A 27,133-nucleotide genomic window follows, 5' to 3' on the forward strand; every position below is an offset into this window, starting at 1 on the left:
TTATTGGTAAATATATATATTTTTTTTTTCGTTTTTTTTTTCCTTTCTTAAGAACCTTAAAATTTAATAAAAAATAAATCTAACTGAGATAAATCGAGAAAATTACACTAAAAAATAATAACGATACTTATTATTGCCTTCTTCAATTTACACGCGATAATAACCACTAATAAAACTATATATCAAATATAAAACATTAAATATAATATTTATACAATCATATATATTTTTTTTTCTTCTTCGATGAAATTAGCTCTTTAAATATATCTATATATTTATATAATCGAGAAGCTAAACTGATTTTTTTCTCTTCATTTTTGTCGTTTCCAATTATTAATAATTATTTTGTTTAATTGATTCTCAAAAAGTTAACAAGTAATATCATATACAGACCTAAATTAAAGTTTTTTTTTTTAAATATTTAAGCACAACAAACTTAGATTAAGTCACCTTTGATTATTTTTAATTCTCCTCTGTACCTACCTCAAAGTTTCCGATGCTCAAGCGAGACGAACGCAAAGATGTTTACACAAAAAAAATATTTACAAAAGTTCTCGCAAAATCAAGTTACGTTTTAAGTTTTTTTTTTGTTTTTGTGTAAGTGTTGTTTTGTTTGAAGTGGATTTTTTCTTTCTTTCTTTGATCTCGCTCGAGCAAAGGAAACGCGTCTCATCGAAACCAAACTCTCTACTTGCCAAGTGACTTGCGTAAGTATTTTGTGCGGTAATCAACGCAGTTGCAGGTCACTTGGCGAGCATCGCGCGGCTTTACATTAAGTTCAGAAAACAAATGAGTCAGATCTTCCGATTGCTTTGATATATAATCTCCTAGTAAAAAAGTTAATAAAAAAAAATAGAAATAATAATAATAATAAATTGGCACTTGCTTCGAAACTCGAAATTTGTACTTTGGCAGAGAGTTTCTCATGATATATAAAAAAAAATAATATTAATCGTCCGAAAGCTGTTAAGGCTTTTGAGACCTTTTAAAACGACTTTAATTGTAATTGCTGCTGATTTCCATCGTTGCCGCTCTTCAGGCGCACGCAAACACACACGCACCACAACATAATATGTAGAATACATGAAGAGACAATAGTTACGTTGATCAACATATCGTAATTAAGGAAAAAATTTAAACTTTGATAAGTTTACTAATTGATTTTGGCTTGCCAATTATTGTTTTTTTTTAAATGCTTTCATCGTCAATGTTATGTTAACAAACATATCTTAATTAGTTAAGGAAAACAAATAAAGTTTTCGAATAATTGACTGGTTTGTTAAATGTTTTCCTCATTTCTTTGTTTCAGTTAGTGTTGTAACGTACGTGTTTGTGTGTAAAAAGTAATAATAGAAACGTACATAATAATAAGTAGTAATAATAATAAAATAATAATTAAAAATAATAATAATAATGGTGATCCTTAGTACAGAGTGCAGGGTTAGTGATGTTTGTTAGACGTACCACTACCGTAGATGGTCCGCTTCCTGTTAGTCGAGTGGCGCAGGTGACAAGTTAGCACGCCTACAGGCCGGGCAACCGGGGGTGTTAACAAGAAAAGAAAAGAAAAAAACAGAATGTTAGTATTTTTGTCGATTAATAAATAAAATAATTCATTCTTAATAGTATATAAAAATAAATAAATAAATAAAATCAATAAATATTATATATCAATTAAATAAATTAAATAGATAAATTGCACTGATTGCTTCGTTCGGTAATCGAGAGAAAAAAACAATAATGAAAGACGACAACAGACAACAACGAAAATAATAAAAAGGACAACAACAATGACATGTACACGCCCAGTGTCTCGAGAGTGAACTATATAATAATAGTAAGAGAAGCTTTGATGTTTTGTTAGTCGATCACAAAAGCATGTGTTGTATATATAAATGTGTGATAAATAGAAAGATTCCTTAAGGACAAATCGAGTATTTACAGATTAAAAGAGATCACATGCAAACTTTCAATTGTTTATGATCCGTGTATATATATATATATAATAAGAAAAGTAGTGAGACGCGACACTGGGCACAAATTAGTAAAGCTTTTGTTTTTTTCTTGACTCGTCCGAACCAATTTTTTTTTAAATACCTCTCCATTTTTTTTTCGCCGCACGAAAATATCGCTAAAATATTTTGTTTTACACGATATTTTCGCGCATCCAAATCAGTGAATTAATCATTAAAAAAAAACAACTTGGCCAAGTGGAATTAGTGGAAATTAAAGACTACTAAATGTTAATCGTATTAAGATAAATAACAACGTGTTCGGGTACCAGAGTCAATTTTCAAGTGTGAAAGTTAAACAAAAATCAAAAATAAAAAAAGATCAATTTTTCTTTATATAAATATATTTTTCCACATTGGCGCAAGTCAAATAACATACAAAAAAAATCATAATATAAGAGTATAATATAATAATATTGTATTTGCCATATGTGAAATATATAGAAACAAAATAAAAATATAGAAACAATAATTTCATAAATATATATATAATATGTGTGTATATAATACGCCGTTTGCCCTATAAAACAATTGAGATAAACAAATAAAAAGTTGTGGAAATGAGAGTTTTCGATCCTCGATTAAAAGAGGAAATGCAGCTTTGCTTGCTTTTCAAGTTGTTCGCCCTCGCAATAATACAATTAAGTAGATAATAATAATACAAAAAAAAATATTAAGTATAAAATAAATCGTAGAAGTATAGATTAATTTATGTTATTCGGGTTTCCCAACCCGAAACGAAGTACAAATCTATTCGTAAGTGGATCTAATGGAATGAAACTGAGAGATGTTTGTTAATTGAATTAATTTAGTCTCGACGCAGTCTTTCGGGTTTTTTTTGTATATTGTGGGGGCTCGTGTCGTAAATTTGATTGCATTTTCAAAAAAAAAACTCGATCGAAAATATTTAATAGAAAATAATAATAATCGTGAGATTATTTGGGGGGCGGCGGCTAGAAACGACGTCTGAAGGAGAATTGACTGATGAGGGCGGATAATAGTAATACACAATGTACACAATAATAGTAATAATAAAAAACAAGTAACATAAATATTTAAATATATATATCTGTGCATATATATCTATGTAGTAAATGTAATAACGCAACTAACCTTGTCTAAAAAGATTTAAGACAGAGCGCCTGCTCTTTGGTAAGGATGTTCCCTGACCTGGCCTAGGTGTCTGCGCTGTTTAGCAGCTACAGCAGCTGCACCTGCTACAATTACAATTATGTTCATTATTCGTACATCTTAGAAAACACAAAATTTTGATTTAAACAAAAACAAATTAAGTAAAATACGCGTGGAAAAATATCAAACTACATAACATAATAGAGACGTCCACTAGTTGAAGCGCCGCATATATCTATCTATATATATATACCATACATAAATAAAAAAAAAAAACAAAAAGTACAAATATATAAATATATATGTCTATGTGTGAACAAATAAAGCCTTAATATAATAACTTCTTTTGATGGAAAACTCGGTCATAAACAACAACAAAATAATAATAAAAAAAAAACTATTGCACGAAACTAATGATTTGTTCTATATTCGTGATATCCGTTAACGCGCAATCCGGATCTTCAATTCCTAAGTCTCAGACTAAAATGGTAGCACTCAAGCCCGGACTGCGTGTTATAGGATATCACTTGATTTTCGTCCATGCTGTTCCACATGAATTCACCATAAAGTTGTAATATCAAAAATATTAGTTTTCACTAATTCGTTGATGTAAGAAGAATGAACGAAAATCTGAAAGCTTTGTGTGCGCAATTTGTAAACAAATACAAATTCCTTCTGAGGTAACAAATAGAACTTAATAATAAATGCATCTATATAAGCGCTTACTATATACAAATATATATATATACTTCCAATAGAATTAATACCTTATACTTTCTTCATATATATATTTTTTTTTGTTCTCTATTATATAGATTTTGGAAATTGTGAAACTCGAATAGAGTGAATACCGGGGACGAGCCTCGAAGGCGTCGATCAGCACTTGGAATAACTTTCGTCCGTTTCTTACTAAGTACAGGCTAGTGATGCTTTTTTTCTTCTTCTTTCAGAATAATTACAAATTATCACAGTTTGATTGAATAAGTTTTTTTTTTGCTAATTTAAAAAAAAATCTTTGTTCGAAACTAATTTTGGTCTTGCGAGAACTACAGAACAAGAAATACTTCCGACGCCCGACGATGGCGCGTCCCAGTGGGTAATTTATATATTTTAAAAAAAATCTAGCTAAGTGAACTAACAGTAATAATAATAATAATAATTATATAAATAAAATCTATGACTTGCACACACTAATATATAGATAAATAAAAACTCTGCTAAAAATACTCTCTACGTACGTCCGGGATATAAAATGAAATATATAATATAGTACGTATTTTCATCCACTTTCTTATGCCTTCCGTGTAAAATAATAATTTAAATGAAAAAAAAACAAAACAAAATTAATTAAAAAAAAATAATAAAAAAATAACCCTTGTTAGCGGTTTCGTATCACAGAAAATATTGTAATATATTAGAAGAAAAATAAAATAATAAACGAAAAAAAAAAATGTAGAATAATAGAACGGAAATTCTGACTAAAAGTTTGTTTGATAGAAAAGTGTAGCGGAATTTACGGTTTTGTTCGTGATGTGAGATAGAAATCGTGTTATATATACCACCAATTAAAGAAATCAGAGCTGCGCAATTATGGCACTACATTTGGCTAAAAACCCGTTTCAAAAATATTAAAAACAAAATAAAAACCAAACAAAAATAAAATAATAATATAAAAAAAATAAAACAAACAAATAATAATTCCTACGCATCCCACAATCCAAATATTTGCGAATACACAAAAAAAAAATAAAAGTATTAAAACTTCGATAATGATGATAATAATAGTAATAGATCTAATAAGTGTTCGCCCAATTGTAGTAGAATTGGGGATGGTAAAAGAGTCAACGAGCAAATAACCCACCAGAGTGATCAGCTGTTGCGTATTCGGTGAGCAGCGGGGAGGCGGCGAGGGCGGCGTAGTTGTAGTCCGGGTATGAGGCGTAGATGAGACCATGTGCGTCGCCGGGGGAGAGGAGGGAGCCGGGCGGTGCCGAGCCGTTCAGGATGGAGGCGGCCGTCGTCGGGACGGACATGCGCGGCGACAGGATCAACGGTGCTCCCAGTGGGGTGGCGGGCGTCCTCATGGGCGTCGCGATGCCTGGCATACCGGGGGAGAGGAGCCGTTGCGTCTCGGCGGCCATCGCGACGCGCTTCCACTCGTCATCGCAAGCTGGCATGAAAAATCCTCCAATTAATACGATAATCAAATCCGATCCAACATTATTTTAGACATACCTGAGGTTGCCTTCGAGCTGGAGTCTCTGTACGTGCCGTTTATGATCGCCAACTCCATCAGCTGCCTTTTCTTAAGCTCATCTTCACCATCGGCTTGCTGCAAACACACAAAACAAAAACACAATTCCGATTAGAGACAAGCCCATTACACTCTTAAAATTAACTTAAATTTACAAATATTATTTATCAATGATCAGGTCAATTTTGAAGATTCTCTTGAGAAATAAAACTCGTTATTAACACTCTTTTAATATAGGATTCCCATTTCTTCTTCTTCATTAATACGAAATCAAACAATGGAAATAGTTTAAATATACAGTGGAACCTCGAGTTTAATTCGTTCCAAAATTTCCAGATTTTTACTCGTATAGTGAAACATATTCAAAAATACACGTAAAATGTGTACAAAAGTTTTAAAAATGATGTAGAAGGCGCACAATCCGGGACTTCTCTTCACATCGTCACTCGTTATGCGAAACGTTTACAGATGTTTACAGATTCTTAGTCATCTTCCACTTAATATTTCGTATATATTTATCAAAGTTAAATACTTGTCACACGTACAAGTTGCAAAAGGTATACTTTTGTAATGTTATTTAACGTTTAGTTGTAAACAAACGCACTACAACCTATTATTAAATCATTGCTGCTTTTATTGTGCTCTGATTAATTAATCTATAAATTACGTTATCAATAATTATTACTTGCCATTAAGACCGACGATCAATTAGAATAGAAACCTAACATATACAGTTACAACCAACAACGCAATAAACAAATTCTCGTACCATAATGAATATTAATATTTTCAACAATTTATCTCTTTAAATAATTACTTCCTATTTCAAATAACCCATTTTCTTCGCTATAAACTATTGCTTGATCATTTTCTCAATTATATAGCCATATTCAAAGATAATTATTTATGTTAATGAATCGTGTTAACAAAACTGTTCTCACAATAAATTGAAAATTGTAATTTCAGTTGTCGATTCGCATTACCGAATTGTTTAACAGTGATTGATTCTTGCAATGGAAACCGGTGTATACACTAATGAAATCTGATTGTATAAAGTTTCACTTTTATGAACGTATCATTTTTCAATTAGTGCAGCAGAAGCAACAGGCGGAAAAAAAAATAAATATCTATGCAAATTGCACGTGCATTTTTTTTTTATTATTTCCTACTCAAGTCGGCATTTTGAAAGCATATTGAAAGATGAATTCTTTATTTGTGTTCAAGTCAAATCAATTTGAATTATTGAAATGAAAATAATTATATGTTTATTATATCAATTTAAATTCTTTAGGATTTTAATTAGTTGCAATTTATAGGTAAACTTGAGAAGTGAGTTATTGCTTATGAGTATTAAGCAAAACAAAATGTAAATCTATGTGAAGATTTATTCAACTACAATAATCGAATCGATCAATCAAGAATGCGAGATAATAATGAGAGACACATTATTGCCTGTAGTAATTGCAAAAGTTTCATGTGATAGAGAATAACAAAACAAGGCTACAATCGATTGATAATATGAATCGTTATGGGACTTATCTAAATTCATCTCGGTCTTGACCTCATGGATCATGGTAAAAAATAGGATGAAATCAACCCAATTAGCATTTGCTTTATGGCTTCTGTTTATCAGATTCGAAAATCAGCCGGAGTTTAAGAAATTTTACAGGGCTCAATTATTTACTCGTATATAATTGAGGGCAACTCGGAGAAATGGTTATTATTTATTGTACGTGACCACTTTAGTACTGAAACCCAAAAATGCAGCCGGTATTGAGGTTGTATAGTTAGCATATTCGTGTTGGGAAACCATGGCTACAAGTAGTTGTAATTTGAAGAGTTTTTCAGCGGCAGAACTAAATGGTTTTACCGGAGAGGCTGCAAATGAAATTCACGCTTCTGTCAAAAGCATTAGCACACAAACATGCTTTAGTAATTGAAGTGAAACCATACAAAATCTCGTCTCAAAGGCGCGCGCGTGTACGCATTGCATGCCATTAACATTCATTACTTATTCCTTCTGCTGAAATCCGCGGAAAGAAGCATAGTGAGTGAGCGAGAGGAGAGGCGCGGACCGAGAAAAGCGCGCCTTTTATCTGACCTGATTCATTGTGCGCTCGGATTTTTCACTTTCACATTTTCACTACCCGCAGGAAAGAGACGCAAGTTTCGAACACTTACAGGTACGAGTAACTTCTTGACTTCTTCGACTGCCCTGGCCAGCTTAACTTGAGCCCTGTTTTCTGTATCCTCGACGGTCAACAGGACGTGCAGCTCATCAGCCAAATGCTCCCAGTTCGGTTTTCCCCTGTTCTGATCTTCCTGCAATGTCAAAACAATTTTTTTTTTACTAATTCCATTCCAAACACTCGAGAAGTCAAGGACTTCGTTCGCAACATCCGCTGCTCCCATCCCACGAAACGCACCTTCTTTTTGTCCCTCATCGAGCCCTTCCCTCGCACCATAATCTTGCATCCAGTTTCTTGTTCCAGCTGCTTGGCCGTCATGCCGCGTGGTCCCAAAATCCTTCCAACGAAGTTGAACTGCAACGAAACGATGCACAGTTTAAATAAAAAAACAGTAATTAGCGAAAAAAAAAACATCTTTGCATTAACTGTCTGCCAATGTTAATGCAATTAGAAAGTGGTGAAATCGCGTTAAAATTGCAATTTGTAACGTTATAATTGTAGATAATAGAAAACCTTGCTTTTTTATATATTTGCAACTATTAGTATTGATATATTTCATTATCGCGTGCAAAAATGACGATTACAATTTAATAATTAGTAAATAAATTATGAAAATCACGTTTTCATTTTGTACAAATTAGAGTTTACGAAAGTATAAATAAATTTTTAACAAATGATAAAGACTAAATGAATTACTTCGTTGTCAATTCTAAATAAGTTAATTAACATTGGATAAGTACATAAATTATAGACGTTACAAAGTAGCAAGATCCCCCTGAATTACAGTGATTAACTATAATAGACTATTTTTACGAGATGAATTAATAGATCCTTACATCTGGATGTTCCTTAACCGGCACGTATACTTTTTCTGTAAGCGTTGTGACTGTTCCTTCGGCTTCTGGCAGAACGAGCGGTTCCTTCTTGACTCCATTTATTTGGAAGAGGCTGGCTCGAACCTTAGCGATTTCTGAAACAAAGCGAAAACTCGTGTTAAAAAAAAACATTCCTTTCGACAAGCTGGATTCTTTTAAAGAGAGGATAATGTAAATAACGCAGGGAATAGCGCGATCTAATTCTGTAAAAGAAAACAAATACTTTTCACGGCGAACTGAAATAACAAAACACGGAAAGAAGGCAATTTGTTTCACGGGACGGGCGAATTTACAAGAAAGCAATGTTTTCCTTTTCCTTAAAGTATACATGAAAATGTATTTTAAGATTTGTTGTATATTTTTTTAATTTTTTTTGAACATTTCACGGCCCTATTTCTGCCTCCCTTTTCGTTGTTTGTTAAATCAAGTTTGTTGAGGTATTCATGGGTTATGCAACAGTTACAACTGCTTTGAGAAACGCGTTGCTCGTTGTTCAAGAAGGTCCAAGATATTGTCATCACGGGTATATTTAGTCGCCAATTATAAATCACGCAACCTTGGGATTTCGCGAATGGCTAATGAATGAGAATGAATCATAGGTCGATCAATGATATTTAGCAAAGAAACGAGCAAATGTTTATGATCGTCCAAAACCGATTTTTAGGTAGGAGCGTTGAATTCGAGTGTACATTTTATCGTGTCGCTCCTTAGCGTTTTATCACGAAATGGCGGGTGGTTTTCGAAAGAGTGCTTCTATTTTTGTGCTGTACCGATGCCAATGAGTCAGTCAAGCCCGAGTTTTAGCAAAATTTATATATACACACCTAGATTTATACGTGTGCACCTGAGAATTCTGGATCGTTTTTCGATCAATCACGGTGCAATAAATCTCTAGTAGCCAAAACAGCAATAAGAAGCTAACGACGAATTACTGTTTCTAAGAATCGTATACGAAGTTATGACCATACATTTATTACCTTCGAGGCATTTTGTATATGTATTATATTTTTAATTTCTCGAGATCATTGATCTCTAGAGTCTGCGTTTAAAAATACATGACGCGACCGGACCTCGAGAACTCCTCCATCATCAAACAGCTTCTTCCACGCAAGGACCACCATCGCCCTTATCATTACTAAAATCTTAATAAAGCGTTTATTTTTAATATGAATTAGTCCAAATGGGCACAGCTACGAGCAACCACATAAATACGTATTAGATAATTGGGTTATTAAAGTGCTGAGTAAGAAATTAACATTTAATGTTACTTATTTGAGCGGCGTTGCGCTGCGCACTAGAATTACGGACAGGAATGTAGATTGTAACCTTTAAGTTGCATTTAATTTAAATTTTATAAAACACGATGCGAAAGCTCCATTCAGATGAAAATTTCGTGGAAAAACCGAATGAAGCGGATAATGGTATTGGAAACTACAGTCTGAAAGGATGGAAGAATTGCTCGTTATTATCGTGTTAGCTTTAATTGTTTAAACTGCGTTCGTTTCGCTTTACGTTTTCTCATACATTTATAAATTCCATTTGGAAATGCGAACGAAGCACCTGAGGGCGCGCGCTTATTCTTGTGTGTGTGTATGTGTATCTCTGAGCGAGTAAAACGTGTAGCACAAGTTAAGGTCAGTGGCCGGCACAGATTGCGCGTCTGCCCCTGTTACTACTCTTGCTTGCTGCTGTATTCTCTTAAAGCCCGATCAAGTGCCCCCTTTTCGAGTGGCTCTCTGAAGAAGTCAAGATTGCCCCGAACACTTAAAAAAAACTCTCAATTGGTGCGCAGGATTTTCAGCAATTCCACAATGACCATATGGTTTTGATATTGCCATCGTTTAAGTCTGAGAAGTCAACGAAGCATAAATTGATTATAATCAATTGTCCGTTATAATTAACGATTGACTAAGTAATGGGAAGTCAAGATTGGCTCAGTTATCTGCAAGATTTTCAGCAATTTTCAGAGTAACCATATGGTATAATTGGCAGCTTATAGTAAATGAGAATTCTAAATAAATCTCTGAAATTGCTGGACGATCACATGTTTTGCTATTTTCATGGTTCAAATGCGAGGAATTAACTAAAAATAATTGATTATTATCAATTGCCAGTTATAATTAACGATTTGCGAAGTGAATGGCTGTTTGTTTAGGTAACGGGCGGATGAGAGAAGGCTTGTGCAACTTCCAAAAACAAATTTAACTTTGTTGGGAGGGAAGGCAAACAAACCGACGACACTCGCAAGAAAATTGTTTATATTTAGCGTTTCGCAAAATCATCGTCCTTTTCGCGCATCTCGTCCGATATGCCAAGACTTTGGGGATTTGCACGATAATTTTAGACTTATTAAAATTACTCGATCGACCGTACCCAAAACTCATTCATTTTATTTATTTTTTCCTGATCTTATCTGACAAAATGTATCATCATCGAAGCAGCTATTTTCGAATGAGTTCCAACTGCAATTAAAGTAGTCTAATTAGATGAAATTATTAGGTACGGAGATGTTGTGTGACACACTTTCTTCGCTCGTTTCTTTCTTCTCGGAAACAATTGAGGGCCTCGTAATTACGCAACAACAACGCCCGTTCCCTATCCGTCGGCCCACGCTGAGCGTCCTCGGAGACAATGGACAATGGTGCGACAAAATGACATCGCTCATGTCCAAAACCGAAGCACTCTATTCGAAACGTTTCCACACGAGCTAAAAGCGCAATGCATTTGAACTAAAAACGTAGCATCTGTATGATATCAATCTTCAAATGCAGCATTCGATGAAACGTAAATTGATACGTCGCAAAACGCTGAATGAAGAGAAGAGCTAATTGGAGGAAGTGGGAATGGCTAATTGTTCTTGTATCTGGGCTGGAACTGAATGGATTTCGGGAAATGAGGGTTGCGATATGATTAATGGCGCATGGAAATTCGCGCTGGCTGCGGGCCAAAGGATTGGGTGTGTTCCTCACCGACGACGGGCGTGCATAAATTTAGATCGGACTTCGACGACGACGAAAAAAATAAATAAATTCATTCGAATTGCGTAACACGAATGTATCTCCTCCTCCAAACCCGACTGCAGACATTCGCGCTTACGAAATCTCGTCTCACCGGAAGCCGATTTCGGACAATCCTTCTGCTCCATCTTAAGACATATCATACTTGTTGCATGCAACAAAGAATTAATTTGAGACTCTTTCTCACGCTTTTCGTAATGCAATTAATAAGCGGCGGATGAAGATATCTGCGCATTTCACGATCATTTACTAAGATTTTAAGTTAAAATACGTGTTAAATAACTACTTTCTAAAACGCGATGGCAATAATTAAGTCGACGACAATCCCCTGACAAGCGTTTGGCCGATTCGTCCAAGCAATAATACCTTTAGAGCATTTCTATTTTCGCGCCTATAAATATATTTGTTTTGCCAAAGCTCCTCCATCCATTTGCTGTGTAACACAGTTATATTACTTTGTTTGCACGCAATTTCGACATCTCACCGAACATCTGTTCAACATATTAATTTTACTATATATATTTTTTTTGTTGGATGCACGTGCAATTGCTGCTGCTCAAAGTTTGACCATCAATTTGAATGCCTCTTGAGTAACACATTTTATTTCCATCCATTCGGTTATTACCGATTTGTTGCGAGTGCAACAACCATGTGCAAATAAATACGTTAATGCCACATTGCAGAAACTAAATAAAACACACACACGCAGCAAATTACAAACTCAAACAGTTCGTAGAAACGTATTTTGTAATCATAAATATATACGACAAGATGAAATTTTAGTGATTTTACTGAAATAACAAAATACTAACCACATGACTGGTTTTTATTACAAACTCGTTTGTCTGTAATTATTTATGTTATTGTTGCAATAAATATTATTTATTAATAAATATAATAGTAATTCAATAAAATTGATATAGAAGGGCGGAAAGACAACGATTTAATATTTCTTAAGATCTTTGTTGGAAATAATATCACTTTATAAATTATATCGTTCGGTAGTTTATGTATCACTCAATGGTAGATTAATGATGTTATGTAAAATAGTTTAGCTGCTTTCTTGTGTTGCCAAGATGTTTATGAATTAATATATTCAAAGATTGTGCCATATGGTCGGAGGTATGTCGCGCAACAGAAGAAACCCACTCAAGATTTTATGCGGAGTCAGGGTTGGTAAGAAAAAAAGAGAAGTAGATTTGAAATGAAAATGCATTTCAATCGATGCATAATGAGATATATTCACAGTTCCTGGAAAAACGTGCTTTCAATTTTATGCAGCGAGTGAATTGAGGCATTTAGAATCGAAAAATAAAAAAAACTGAATGGATCCATTCTTCTCCCGTGACCCATCCGTTTGAAGGTGTTCAAAATTCAAGTTTATGTTTTGTTTCCAGTTAGGTGCGGTCCGTCCGGTTCATCCTCCTACCCACACATACTTTAACACACACACATACACACAGAGAGAAGTAGTGAACAGAACGACTCCACACGGCGGCAAATGCCTTGAAATGGTGGACGTCTGGACGTCGCAGATGAATCGTATTCCCGGACACGCTTGGTTCACGGGTGAAATGGATGGACCATGGGGTTGAGATGTTGAGGGATGTCTTGGGTTCGCCCAAAAAGCATCGATTTGGACGCAGATGGGCAGCAGCTACGCAACGGGGTTACGTGACGAGAAAGTTGTGTAACGGTGCCGCCGCCGCTGCCGCCGTTGTTGTTGTTGTTCGCGAGAGCACGGCTTTCGAAGAAATGCAATTACCTCGACGCAGTTTAATAATTGACCCCTGGATCTCTGGATCAATACCTAAGAGATATCGCAAGCATCCATCATCGTTCGTTCCTCTTGTACCAAAAAAAAAGAAGACGCTCACAATGGATGTTATTTACCTATGCAAATTCTCCATTTCGTTAAGCTTTATCAACGTCCTACTTGTCACCGGCCGGATGACATCACTGCTTAGAATTCGAACCTCATCATTCGTACTGCTGCTATTATTTTTTTTTTATTTCTTTCTATCTCTCTCTTAACATTGAAATACATATTCATACATCGAATATTCCTCCTAATCACGCGAAACTCTCTTCAAACCAATTGTGGTTTCCATCGTCATCCGCCTCTTGTTGTTCTTCGCCGTTTGAGCAACAATAAAATCGCACGACAGCCTTGATGAGTTGAGAACAGAGGAAAACTATGCACCGCGACAATTTGAGCCAATGCCAAACGGACAAAACAAAAGATCTATAAATACAATCACTGCGGGCATCGCTGGAATAGCAACTACACATTATCGTCTATCTATAATTAACGAAAGCATTTACAGCATATACTTTCATTAACGCAAATTTTACATTCAACTTTATCCTGCCACTATCTCTATAAGCTAACCGTATACCAATTTGGAAACATTTCAAACAATATTGAAAACTTTTGATTCAAAAAAAGACTACATTTTACAACAAATTATTAATTGTTTTCTTGATTTGTTAATCAGAAATGCATTGCAGCTGGAAATAATGTGAAACGTCAGCAAGGAATGCAGTCAGCAGCTTTGCTTGAATATTTTAAACCAGGTGTAAAAATATCGATTATTAACTTGTGAATTGGCAAGTTCCAGTCGAGTAAACAAAGATGAAACTGCGTGCGCTATAAACGAGAGACTGCTATAAATTAATCTCCTCTGATCGATGATAAAGATGGAGTTCTACCTGTCCAGGTCACACCTTACTTATTTTAGATCAATATTTACATAGCGACTGTATCTCGAAAGTCCCGCCAATCAAAACGCGGCCTCAACTATCTCTACAATTCATTGAATGGTGGAAACGATCGATCTGATCTTAGTAACAAAAATACTGATGATGGAGGAGCAAGCAACAAGCATTGGCGAGCGGTCAGAGAAGTTGTATCACCGATTGCTCAAAGCCTAAACATAAACTTTGGTCAATGGCTATAAATACGGACCGGGTGTCACGGGTAAAAATAATGATGCGAAAGGTATCGCTCTATGAATGACTTCCGAATTGGTCATTCCACCATACAAAAAAAACACACAGTTTCCTACTTATATGATAGGGTGCGTCCTGGCATTAGCCAGATCCGCACGCAGTAAATTAGTTTAGAAAGTTCGGATGCATTAATAATGCGCCAACCTTAATATTATTGTTGTTGTTGTTAACATTTTAATCACCGCACGATTCGTATCGGTTTCCACCCAATTAAAAAGCATTTTCTGCGTTTATTAATTTGCGCGAATTTTGTGGACTCCGTGGAACAAAGATAAAAAAAAATGTGTTACGTAACATCGGTCGTGGGCGATCCTAGGTGCGGCAGTCGAAAAAAAAAAACAAAGAGTCAAGAGGCGCCATCGAAAACCTAATGCAATTGAGCATAAATGTCGGGACAAAGATATATTTCAGAAAAAAATTGCAGGAATGTTAATTTGTTTTCAGAGAACGTTATATATAGTCACGAAGATAAAGATCTCCGTCGGCAAAAATCCTTGCTATACGAGAGCAGATGAATGGTTCATATATTCTAAAAAGTGAATTGTTCTCTCGCCGCGGCTCAGATCATAATTTAATTAAAGTGGCCTTGCCTTCGGTTGACATTAAGGCAAGTGGATGGTTATAGGAACGAACGTACTGCAGATAATTCGAAGAGAAGAAAGAAAAAATATGTGTTTGGAGGATAATGGCGAGGAAAGGCCGAAGGAATTATCAAATTTAAGCGTAATCCTGCGGTTTCGTCATGCTTACACATCGCCTTCCTTTCAATCGCATTATCCATTACATACCGATAGACGAGTCATACGAATTCGGGATGGTTGGATGTGAATTAATATTCAAATTCACGTTTGCGTGTCACCCGCAAGCGCCATGACTGCTTCTCTTCAAATCAAAATCATTAATTTTTGTTGACACATACAGTTACTCATCGCATTCGTTATTTTGAACACTTACTTCACATTTCTATACTGAATCTAATACTCGACAATTAACTTGAAAAGTCTACAGAAACAAAACCAGTAGTATTGCAAAAGTTACACTTTTCATTGACATCTGTCAAAGAAAAACTCCAATAATTGTTTAAAAAGAACCAGATTATTTGTACTTTATTAACATTTTTTGAGATTTTGCTACATTTTCTCACTAAAAAATTCTGTGAAATACTGAACATTGAAAGTTTTCCAATAATGTATTATGAAATTGACATTTCAGTTTGTTAAATTACCAAATTAACACAATTATAAATATTAATAATCGTAGTAATATAATGGTTTTGTATAAATGAATGAAAACAAGTTTATCTAAAACGAAGAGATATCAATGCACTTTAATGTTGTTATTATATGATAATAAATATCGTTTTCGATAAGAACTGACAAAGCCAATATAGGTTAACATCTGGATGACGTTTCGAATTGAATGGATGATTCGAAAGATCTCCTTAATTATTCCTATCGACTTGAAAACTAAATTAAGTCTTAAATAAAGAATGAAACTTACATGGACACTTAAGACAATTGCAGACGCAGATGCGAGACTCATCGCATCTGCAAATCCTATTCAATCTACTTTCATTTTCTTTTTAACCTTTAACTCCGAAGCACATTCAAAATAAACGTACAATTATAGTTTTTCTGTTAATACCAAATAGTTACATAATGTAAGTGCAACATTTGTTGCCTATCGAAATATATTCATTATGACGCATCTCTATTACGAAATTGAATTTATGTTATGTTTAATTAGAAAAATAGTTTAAAAAAATGTAAAAGTCTGATTAAGTATATATTCATCTCTAATTCTACAAAACCGTGCAAGTTCTAGATGCATAAAGGTTACACGCTTTTGTATAACCCTGAAACTGTCATCAGTTTAATCAACGATCCTTCAAATGCAGCTGTTTATTAGTTGAAAAAAATAATACAATTTGTATTTTAATTAAAGTTATTTAAATTAAGCGTTAACTAAGTCTGAAAACTTCATTTAAAAAAAGTAAAATTTACTTTAAATAGAAGTATTGTGTAAGAAGAATTAATGTTTTTTCTGTATGTTGATAATTATAAGTTATTTCCACTTTGTAAACAAAACAACACTTGATTCCCATGTAGTTAGCAAAAGAAAAAACATAGGTGCAATTATTAAGATTTTGTAATAGTAAAAAAAAGTATCGAATTGCGTAATTCCGAGAGATTAACAACTAAAAACCGGATAAATGTCAATTAATTTAAATGATGGGCCGAAGCACTGTAATTATGATCTCGGCTGATTTATTTCCGATGCAAGATCAACAAAATTATACAAAAAAAAAACACATGAATCTATTAGCAATAATAATAGCAGTGTGATCGTACGCCCACGATGCGATTTGATTGATTGATCAAGTTTTAATTCTGTAATTATAAGAGAGACCTTGGCTAAAATGTCATTTTCTATATGGTTTTCGATTCTTTGGTTTGGTGTTCTCAACAGCGTTACGCTTCTGTCCTCCACCTACATAAGTGCCAAGTGATTTATTATTCTTCTCTTTACTTGGAAGGAACAAATAATGCGAGAGGCTCCGCTCCAGGGGACCTTCGGTTTTAGGAAACCCAACAAAAAAAGAGGAGGAAGGTCTATGAACCTTTCGACTAAAAATACCGAAAACACTCCGGTTTCCTCGCTGTGTTTTTTTTTTAAATGCACTTGATTTGATCTCTGCAATGTATTGGAATAAAAAAAAATCAGTATGGTTGCGTTTACAACGGAAGCGCGAACTGGAATTAAGTTGGTTGTTTGCAAGGTTGTGGTTGTAGCACAACTAAATCGAGTTAATTGGTGTGCAATAAAGCAAGGTTGATTTCGCTGGAAATATTTGCGTAAAACCTTAGATTTGAGGGGCGGAAACTGGAGGAGAGAGAGAGAGAGAAGGAACAGATTGGTGTCCGATGAAATGTGGGTCATGCAGAGCAAGCGAATCATCATCATATACTCGCAAATAGGGAGAGAAAGAGAGAGATTTTCTGCGTCGGCGGGTTGGGCGCTCTTCCACGTGCAATCCCGTGTATCGGATCCCGTTTCCCCATCATCCACGATCATCGCTCCGTCTCTCTTCCATTCTCCATTGGTGGGTTTGGTGCGATGGATAGTAGCGGGTCTGCATTCCTGAGCGGTCGCGCCTGCGCACACCTGATCGCCCGAAGAACTACGGCGAGGCGGCGCGCGGATGTGAACGTACAAGAAACGCGAGAGTAAACAACGTGTCTTGTTTGACCAACTACTTTCAACCCAAAAAGTATGAAGGAAAAAACATAACACTTCCTTTCCATCCCAAAAACGCTTCAAAAACCAACCAATCCTACAGTTACTTAAGATTTAGTTCTTAACAATTTTATTATCCCGACTTCTCACACGACTGCCCATCCAGAACAAACTCAATTAAGGGCAAGGATCGTCGTGGGAATGAAGCGAGTTAAACGCTGTAATTAGTATTACAATATTCAAGACCTTATTTGCATCAATATTTGCTTTGAAACGTGATAATTTATTAAATATTTGTAATTTCAATAATTTAAGTATTATCAGTGAACATAGGGAAACACAATGGTTACTTGGTTAATAACTAAAAAAAATAATCATTTCATGAATGAAAAGATGATAATATCCAAAATTAAGCAATACACAAATATAACTATTATATATTAAAATATTCAAACTTTATCCAATATATTAAGTTTTTAAAACCTTTAAAGTCGTCACGTTTATCACGACTTTATTAATCTTTTCGTTAAATATCATATTTCTATTAACATATAGATTTTCATTGAATATTCATCAAGTCTATTAAATTATGTCTCTTTTCGTGACAAAATGTGTAACAGTTTATAAAGATAATTACAAATATGTTTCATGCTCTTAAAAACGTTTTAGTTGAAAACGTATTTGCTACAAAACCTTTTGAAATATAATCTTTTCTTCCACATTAGACCACGCCCAATGTGCCCCAAGTGTTTTTTGTTTGTAAATTCCTTTGGTACGATACCAATGGTATCGTTTATGATACGGACAGTGCATCATCATTCACGAGAATTTGACGTTTCTTCAATATAATACTGATGTCTGTCTTTGGTTACCACTAGAAGAGGCAACGTCCATTCTAAACGGTTGCGTTTATCCAGCTGTTTTTTTTTTCGTCACTTCTATTTTGGAATTTAAGTAGAACAGTGTAAACACACTTGAATCATGTATTTATCCAAGTGCACAAAGGCCCATCCAGTAATTGAGCTCGAGTGGACTCAGATGTAATAACTCAGAGAGTTTTAATTCGCTTATAACAACAACAACAATATTAACAAAACAAGTGCCTTAATTGAAGATGTTTTTTTTTTGGATAATCTTAAATTGTTTTCTTTTAACTGTAAATATGTTGTAATATGTTTTATGGAAACATTAATTAAAATTTGTTAATTTTGCAACCGCGAAACCAATATCTTATCAGTCGAATTGGTGTAATGATAGCGAGTTTCTGTAATTAAACATATTATAATTTTTTTTTATTTTAATTACTTTTTTTTTAAAGTAGTAGGAATGTTTGCTTCTTGGCTCCGTTCGAGTCGATTAATTGCAATAAATTATGGGACGCGGTTACGTAACGGCCGTGAGTCACGTATCGGTTTTGACGGGATGGAGATGGAGAGAAGAAGGAACAGAGATAAAAAAAAGGAGAGAAGAAGAGAGGATCGGGCGGAATGAACGCGTGTCAAAAGTGTGAAAATGATTCGCTCTCGAAAATAAACTTGAAGTGTATAAACATTTCGGCATTTCGGTTTTCCCGGCATGCGCCAGTATTTTTAGAGCCGGATTGGAAATGGTCGTTCGTCCGAAGTCCGATGAAACAACGATGGGAAACCGTTAAACGTTCTGGTGTTTGTGTGTGTCCCATGGTTATAATGTATTTGCAGCAACTATTTCCTATGCAAATGAAGCTACACTAACTGTACCCGAAACAACTGCATATGGAATCCTTAATACGCTCTATGACTTTCGCAAAGCTATATTAATGCGAAACCCGTTTCGGCCTTTTTCTTTTCATGTTGTTTCGATTTATTATTTATTTACGTTATTCCCTCCTCCTCTGATGAACGTGTGCATGTGTGTGTATATGCATGCGACGTGGGTGGAAGTAATTTAATTATTTGATCGAACCCACGCGGACTTCTTTTTTTTCCCTTCTGGTTTACGCCCGATTATCTTTGGAAGCATCGCTTGGATGTATAGAGTAGGCTGGATGCCTCGTGTTCCTTATAGAAAACATATGCACTCCGAACAGCATGTTACAAAATGTGAGGGAGACGGGAGCAAGACGTAAAATCGTATGGTATTACGAGCTAGATAGATGTGGGAGGGAAAAACATGTGCGTGCGATGAGCGACGGAGGAGGAGAGTATTGGACCGTGCCTCGTGGAACAATTAAAATATTTAAGAAATCCCCGTCCATTATCCTTGGCCGACGGCCCGTTAAAACGGAAAACGCCGCACGAATCGATCATAATATCTTCCCAATGATGGAATGCATCTCCGCTGTTCTCATTCTTTTTTTTTTGCACAACTCCTCCTCTCATTATTCTCCATTGTTGGTCGAAGAACCTTTCGCTCGCTGCAACGCTGTGTCATCTGCTAATCGATGCTAACGCCATAATTAGCACTGGATCCAAGCAAACGCGACAAACTACAGAAACGTCTTCTACTTCATCTTTATTTTCTTTCGACTCTGGCCTCCTACTTTTTAAATGCGTCCGAAAGTACACATGGATCCTGTTCGTCCCGAAAAACAGGCGCCCGAAATAGCATCCATCCACTCTCGTGCAGGCACACCATCGAAATTCTAAGAATAGCTCTCTGTTTATCCAGCATCCACGTCCGGTATAACTGTGCGTCTCCACCGCTTTTCCCTCATCCATTTTCCACCGATTCTGTAACGTCACCTCGCTGCTCGTTTCCATAACTTTTATGCACATTGATTTATAATAAACGGTTTCTCCATGGAAATGTCTTTAGAATGTCATTGCCAACCATCGCAGCATAACAACATTTATTTATTATTCCTCTTTTTTTTTCTTCATATTCATGTATGTATGCCGAGCAGTTTCTTGCGGTTCAATTCTTCCAAGAAATACCATACAAAACGAACTACCCACATCCATATACTTCTCTTCGCAACTAACTCAATAACTATCAAAATAAATGTTTCAAACTTGATACAGAATCAACATGCTAGATCTTTTTTTAAAATGTATATTAAATCAATTTCAGAAATGCATAATTAAAATGAATAAACTAAATTATATTCAAAACATTTGCAGTAGAAAAATGGAAAACGGTAGCATAGATTACAATATTTTGTAGCAATTGTTAAATAAATACAATGTATTTTACTGTAGCTTGTCAATAGTTTGTAGGAAAAAAACGAGGTTTATAGTGGGCAATACCAGGTCAATATTTACATTTCAGCTACATATATTCTTGATGTTCGTTTTTTATATTATTGCTTCTTCTCCTTCCGTTCCTTGCTTCTTGCGATATTGACACAAAAACCAGACTTATTTATTTACTTAACTTTGAATGAAATGTACACCGAGACATCGTTTTATTTTTCCATTGCCGAGCATTGATTCATAGCGATAGAATGAATGTAGTCAATCGAGACACGTCAGTTTATTGCAACACAATTATACTTCTTTTCATTCAATCTTCATACAAAGGACCATTAAAACATATCCAGCCGAAGACGTATATCAGAACAGGAGTTAATTAGCATATTTTTTTAAAAGGAATCTAATAACTTTGATCTAACAGCTCGGATTAAAATATCGTGTACATATGAAAAATAAAATAAAACTGAGCGAATGACATCATTTTGCCTCGTAAAATATCAGCTTCTCTCACGCATGTGATAATTAAACGGCGCAATGGCAATAACATTATCTATTAATATTCAGAAGGAAGAAAAACGGAGAAGCAAAAGTGCTCAGATTAAAGGCAAAAGAAAATGGTAATTTGCTTGATTCTAATTTCACACTTTATTCGCAATATTTATGTTCTATTACGATATTGGATTGAAGGATGATCGGGATTGAAGAAACCGTTATTCAGCGCGAATCTAAATAACGAAACGTTAAATTGGTGGAACGGAAACCATAGTAGTAAACGCATACGGTAATTCGTATTTTTAGATATGATGATGTAAACCTAATTCATGCAATTTGATAACGTAAATTTCTGTGGATTGAATAGTTAATTTAAGATATTTGCATCATGTAATCACTAACATTTCTTTAAAATAAAATTTAAAGCTAATTTAGTGTAATGGACAGATTGTTATCAAAACTAATTATTTTTAAAGTTGTCAGTACGCACTTTAATCAGAACTTAATTTTTTAATTACATGTATGTATCGGGGAGAGATTTGAATAACTGGTTTTGCTTGAAAGGGGAAAACAATAATCGGCTTTACTGGGAAACGAAGGAAGTGTTTAGTGAAAGTTTGGTTTACCAAATCTCGTTCTCAGTATATACCCTAAAATTGTTTAAAGATCACGTTTAGGATTTATCTGTATTTAAGTATCTTCTAATAACGTTTTGTTTATTCTTCGGTTAATTGTTTTGTGTAGAATTGTACGGATATTTAAATAAGTAGATTTGCAAACAAGGTATTTGTATTAAGTAAATCTGTATAGTATCAATACTATCTTGTGACCCAGATTTCAAATTCTTCTGGTCGAATGAATGCATGGATGGAGGTGAGCACCTTTGCTAAGCACGTTTTTGTTTTGTTTTAGGGGAAATCTACTGTAAACTAGAGGCAAACAATGCTATCAGCGAATTAGCATTCGGTAAACATGGAAAGGGTATTTGCTTCTCGGAGCTGCGATAATAGAAACAAGCATACATGACATACTCCGGGCAGTGACAATTGAATGCGGCGCGTCGAAGGAAACGCTGGTATTTCGGATTTTACGTAACAATAGAGGGAACAAACGGCAATCACGCTCCGCGGCGTCTCTTCCCCTCGGTTCGACTTCTCTTTTTTTTTTTCTTCTGTCTCTCTCAGTTGTTTTGTTCGAAGCACCCACGCGGCAACAGGTTACCAACGCAACAGGTTGTTGTTACTCGTCCCTTTGACACGGGGGTTGCGCACAGGTAGAATTCTATACGGACAACCAGTCCACTCGAAGCACCGAAAAAAAGCTTGCGGTAAAAATCATTTACAGGGTGAACTATAATTGTTGCTTCCTGCTCTCGATTTACATCAATCGAGTGGAAAGTCAAGAGCAACGAGAAATTCGTGTTTAGGGAGAATGTAGCTGTATTTTTTTTCAATGATTGTCGATTTATCAATCAAGCTTTGTTGGGTCGGGCGATTCGAGTTGATATTATTGGAACTGAGATAAGACGTCTAGACGGGAATGTATGTGGTGCTGGCTAATACATCCGATACAGAGTTTATTGTTGTGCTGCGAGAAACGATTAGTTTGCAAATAATTCAATTATCCTTTTGTAATGGGCGATATTCGTGCGGTAGCTGCGTTTGATTGGTTGCTATTGAATGCTATCATCATTCGGCGATAACGAAAATAAACAGAATTGATTGGACCTGCTGCCATGACGAATCACAATAACATTGACACAAGTGTGATGGGAGGTATTAAAGGTCAGAAAGTGAAGAATTTCGAAGGGCATGATGCTTCTTTTTTTTTGTCTGCGAGTTTTCGATACGAGGGAGAACTTAGGGTTGGTCATTATGTCCGTTGTGGTGCAGGTAGATGATGATGGATTGGGATGCTTACAGTGGTGAGAAGAAGGTTTTATTTTTTTAATTTTCGCGACGGACAGCTCGAAGTCGGCGAGTTCAGAAAGGTCGCGTTGTCTCGCTAAGTGCGTCACCGTGGTCACATGTTCCGACATGTATCTATAGAATGTGTTGTTGTGCAGAATGCGTGATGTAGGTGCAGAGGATGATGCGTGGGGTTCATTTATCTTGTCTTACCTTCGTCCAGGAGTCGCTCAACGTGGAGGAAGACGTTCGGGAAGGCGGCTAGCTGCTTCCTATCTTTCAGCAACTGCGCCAGATAGTCCGCTATACTCTGGGTCGAGGCAATGTTCGGATCGCTCATCTTTGTGTAAATTGGTCAACTTTAAAACTCAAACAACCAAATAAACACCACCCAACGGGAACGACGACGGTTCGCGAATTTAACTACTGCTGGCTCTGCTGATTGCGTCCTTGCTCGAACGAACTGTGGATGTGTTGTGGTAGTAATGTAGTGGTAGCAGCAGTACTTCTTCTGTCTACGCTTTTAGCTACGAGTCCGTAGTTTGTGTGTGTATGTATGTCTGTTGTATTTGCTAGCTAATCTAGGAATAGTGTTTGGTTCCAACTTGGCATGGATGGTCCGTCAAATCGGCCGCGCACTATAAAACTGAGCTTAGGAACGCCGTCACTGAGCCTACCGGACAACCATCTTGCGCGTATCTAACCTGGTCATGCGCACCATCACCAACAGACTTGTATTTTCCTTATAAGGTCGCCAACAAAATACACCTTTTTTCTTCTTCTTTCGCCACTAAACCAAATAAAAATAAATATATATATTACAATACCATATCGTCCGCTAATCACCAGACGGACACCTCACCTCTAAGCTCGGATAGGCAACGGAAAAAACACGCATCGAAACCCACCAAGAAAAATTATCCGCCATTTATGTTTTTACATATATACCGGGTGATTGCCTACTCTCAAAGAAAACGCTAATTCCCCAACTGCTGCAATAATATCAATATAAATTACTAACAATACCAACATCAAACAAAATAGTTTAACACTTTTTCAGGAATACTAGAAAACTTCAGACCAACAACAAGAAAAATCTGCTGAAACAATGTTAACTACAAACAAATAGTTTATATAACATTGTAAAATTTATTTACTACAAACAAGAAAACGCCAAACATTTGAAACAAATTCCATATAGATTACTAATACATTTTTTTGTATTTGTCAGGGTTTAAGATGAAAAGCGTTTCTTCTTTGGCCCACTTCACTTCAGCCAGTACAAAAATCGTACACGCATATGGTTTCAATTAATTCATCCTTTACCCACGCTCTGGCTATAAACCACAGATTTAAATCTTTCACTCACTAAATACACGTTACTACACACCCCTAATCCCAGCCGCATGTTATTTAATACCAATACCGAAAGAATATTTATTACTTGTAACCCAAATACTAATATCCTCAATATTGTACAGTTCTGAAACAATAAATTTATTAGATAAACTTAAATGTTATTTCTTTATTATTAATTAAAATATAAAACTTCTAACTATCAAAATAAGTTAATTAATTGAAACTTACATTCATTTCCTGTAATTTATTTAATAATTGTACGCAGTCTATTTAATAACTACATAAACCATATTTTAACATCTCTCACAAAATACGTAATAGAGTAGTGAGTAATTCCTGCATATTACATAATTAATTGTTATAATAAAGTATTACTTGCAAATGAATATTAATTATTTCCTGAACGGAAAACGCTTTTATTTATAGTTTAAATATTTAATTTAATCTTAAACAACATTTAACAAATAAAAAAAAATATAAAATATTTTTATTACATAAATATCAATAAGACAACTTAAGCAAAAACTTAACAACTTCTAAAAGCTGAATTAATTATTCTTAAGTATATTTTTTAAACAAAGTAAAGTATTTTCATAAAATTATATTTTTTATTTGCATATATTTGTATGGAATTAAAGTAGCTAAAGTACTTAAATATTGGAAAATGGTTTCTCCTAACTGTTATTCCAAATTAATAGCTTCGAGAATGGTTTTGTAAACAAGCAGTTTGTTATTCAACGATGGTCTTTTCTTATTATCACACAGTTTCAACAACTTTTTGTTTTGTCTTCTTTTTTTCTTCCTTTTCAAGTTAGCCGCCTATTTATATTACATTACACGCCTTTCGTAATTCTTTGTTTCGTTGATGTTACTTAGCAACACGTCATTTTCCTCATCGTAAAGACGACATGAGTAATTTCAATGCTCGGAAATGTAGTTACTACTGTTTGGTTGGACACATAAATTCAGATTAAAAAAAGAGCTCGAAGTAGACAAACACAGATATAATTGGAATTAGATACAAAATGAATACAATATTAATAATATACTTCAACAAAAAAAATGCTATTTATGATGACACGAGGGTTTCTATTTTAATTATTTGTATCTTATTAGCACAGAGTAACGTATGATGCAATAAACATATGCACTTTTTAGTATCACTTGTAAATAAAACATTTTAACAAGTTCCCACTTTGTGTCTAATTAAAAATGTACACATGCGAACGAGTTGAGAATACATTCTAATAAATAAAAAGTAGTGTCAATAACCGTTTTAACGTGTTACGTAACAATTTTATAATTGTATTAAATTTTGACAATTGAGGAAATTTTTGTGTATACACAAATGTCTTTCTTTTACATTCTTCTAAAGGCAATCTGCTGTGGAAAAGAACGTTTCCTAAGGGTGTAAGTTTATTTTTAGGTGCAACGTCCTTGAAACTATTTGAGGGCGTTTCACTATGCTTAGAATTTTTGTTTATTACAGATAGAAAAGTTCGTGTTTTCTTTATTTAACTAAACTAAATTGATATTTCTTAAGTTTAATTAATTCGTCTTTTAAGTGGTTTGTTTATTGGTTCTTCGAAAATTACTTCCGTTTTATTATATTTACAAAAAAAAACTTTCAGTTTGTCTTGAAAGCATTGGAATATTAATTTTAATTAAGATGATGATAATGTTTAATTAATGTTTTAATTTTCGCTTTTTCATGAACGCAAAGAAGTGAATGGAACGATCAGTGTAATAAAAGGAAAACAGTTTACAGTTAAATATAATAAAATTAAGAAGTGTACAATTGCATTTGCTGCCGAGTGGTGAACGTCGATCGCTTCTCGAGAGGCCTAATTACAATCTACTTGAAATTATTTACTCAACTCAGAATACAGAACGAGTACGAAACTGACATAATTTCTAAACCGCTGGATGTCATTGAAGTTTAATTCGATTTTCTCCACGCTCGACGTCGTAAAAATCCACACAAATGGATACAGCATGCATACTTCAATTATTCAATCCATATAGCACATGTACAGAGCGTTCCTGTTTCATAACAAGTTGCGTAACAAATCTCTTGTTTTTTGTTTTTTTTTTTGTTTATCGTTGATTTCTACTTCCTAAGATCGTTTCATCTCTTTTCTCTTTTGCCAATAAATTGCTTAATTCTTGCTAAAAATTATTAAATTTTGAATAATTTATCATTACCGGCAAATAAATAAGGTGCTTTTATTAAAATTAAATACAGTGGAACTTCGCTTAACGAGTTTCATCCGTTCCAAAATTTCCGGATTTTTACTCGTAAATTGAAACATATTCAAAAATACACATAATATGTGTACACAAGTTTTAAAAATTATGTATGTCGCGCAATCCGCGACTTCTCTTCTCATTGTCACTCGTTATGCGAAACGTCGCTTGTTAAGCGAGTCATTTTTCTTACAATTCATTTTGCTCGTTATGCGAGGTGCTTGTTAT

The 27,133-nt window shown here is 34.7% G+C and overlaps 1 protein-coding gene across 4 annotated transcripts; it reads right to left on the reverse strand.

Annotated features, from left to right (window-relative positions):
* Positions 1-602: 602 nt before the first annotated feature.
* LOC108567425 (protein held out wings) lies at positions 603-23,964 on the reverse strand. Of its 4 annotated transcripts, XM_017927887.1 has the most exons (8): positions 23,513-23,964; positions 8,423-8,556; positions 7,824-7,940; positions 7,579-7,719; positions 5,379-5,475; positions 5,005-5,328; positions 3,126-3,229; positions 603-1,524 (listed from the first exon to the last, which is right to left on the reverse strand). In XM_017927887.1, exons 1-7 carry the CDS (start codon positions 23,637-23,639, stop codon positions 3,141-3,143), a joined length of 1,029 nt encoding a protein of 342 aa, XP_017783376.1. In that variant the 5' UTR covers positions 23,640-23,964; the 3' UTR covers positions 603-1,524; positions 3,126-3,140. The 4 variants fall into 4 exon arrangements, with proteins under 4 accessions (XP_017783376.1, XP_017783375.1, XP_017783377.1 ...); XM_017927886.1 differs by lacking the exon at positions 603-1,524 and having other exon boundaries at positions 2,690-3,229; XM_017927888.1 differs by lacking the exon at positions 603-1,524 and having other exon boundaries at positions 2,690-3,229; positions 5,005-5,313; positions 23,513-23,963.
* Between the last annotated feature and the right edge of the window lie 3,169 nt (positions 23,965-27,133).

This window comes from Nicrophorus vespilloides, unplaced genomic scaffold, assembly GCF_001412225.1.
Source record: "Nicrophorus vespilloides isolate i.1.1-1 unplaced genomic scaffold, Nicve_v1.0, whole genome shotgun sequence".
Classification (NCBI taxonomy): domain Eukaryota; kingdom Metazoa; phylum Arthropoda; class Insecta; order Coleoptera; family Silphidae; genus Nicrophorus; species Nicrophorus vespilloides.

Excerpts from the sequence above, each read along its gene's own strand:
- LOC108567425 (XM_017927887.1), bottom strand. The coding sequence starts at position 23,639 with ATGAGCGATCCGAACATTGCCTCGACCCAGAGTATAGCGGACTATCTG. Across the intron at positions 8,557-23,512 it reads TGAGCGACTCCTGGACGAAG|AAATCGCTAAGGTTCGAGCC; the intron begins GTAAGACAAGAT and ends GCTTTGTTTCAG. Across the intron at positions 7,941-8,422 it reads CGGTTAAGGAACATCCAGAT|TTCAACTTCGTTGGAAGGAT; the intron begins GTAAGGATCTAT and ends GTTTCGTTGCAG.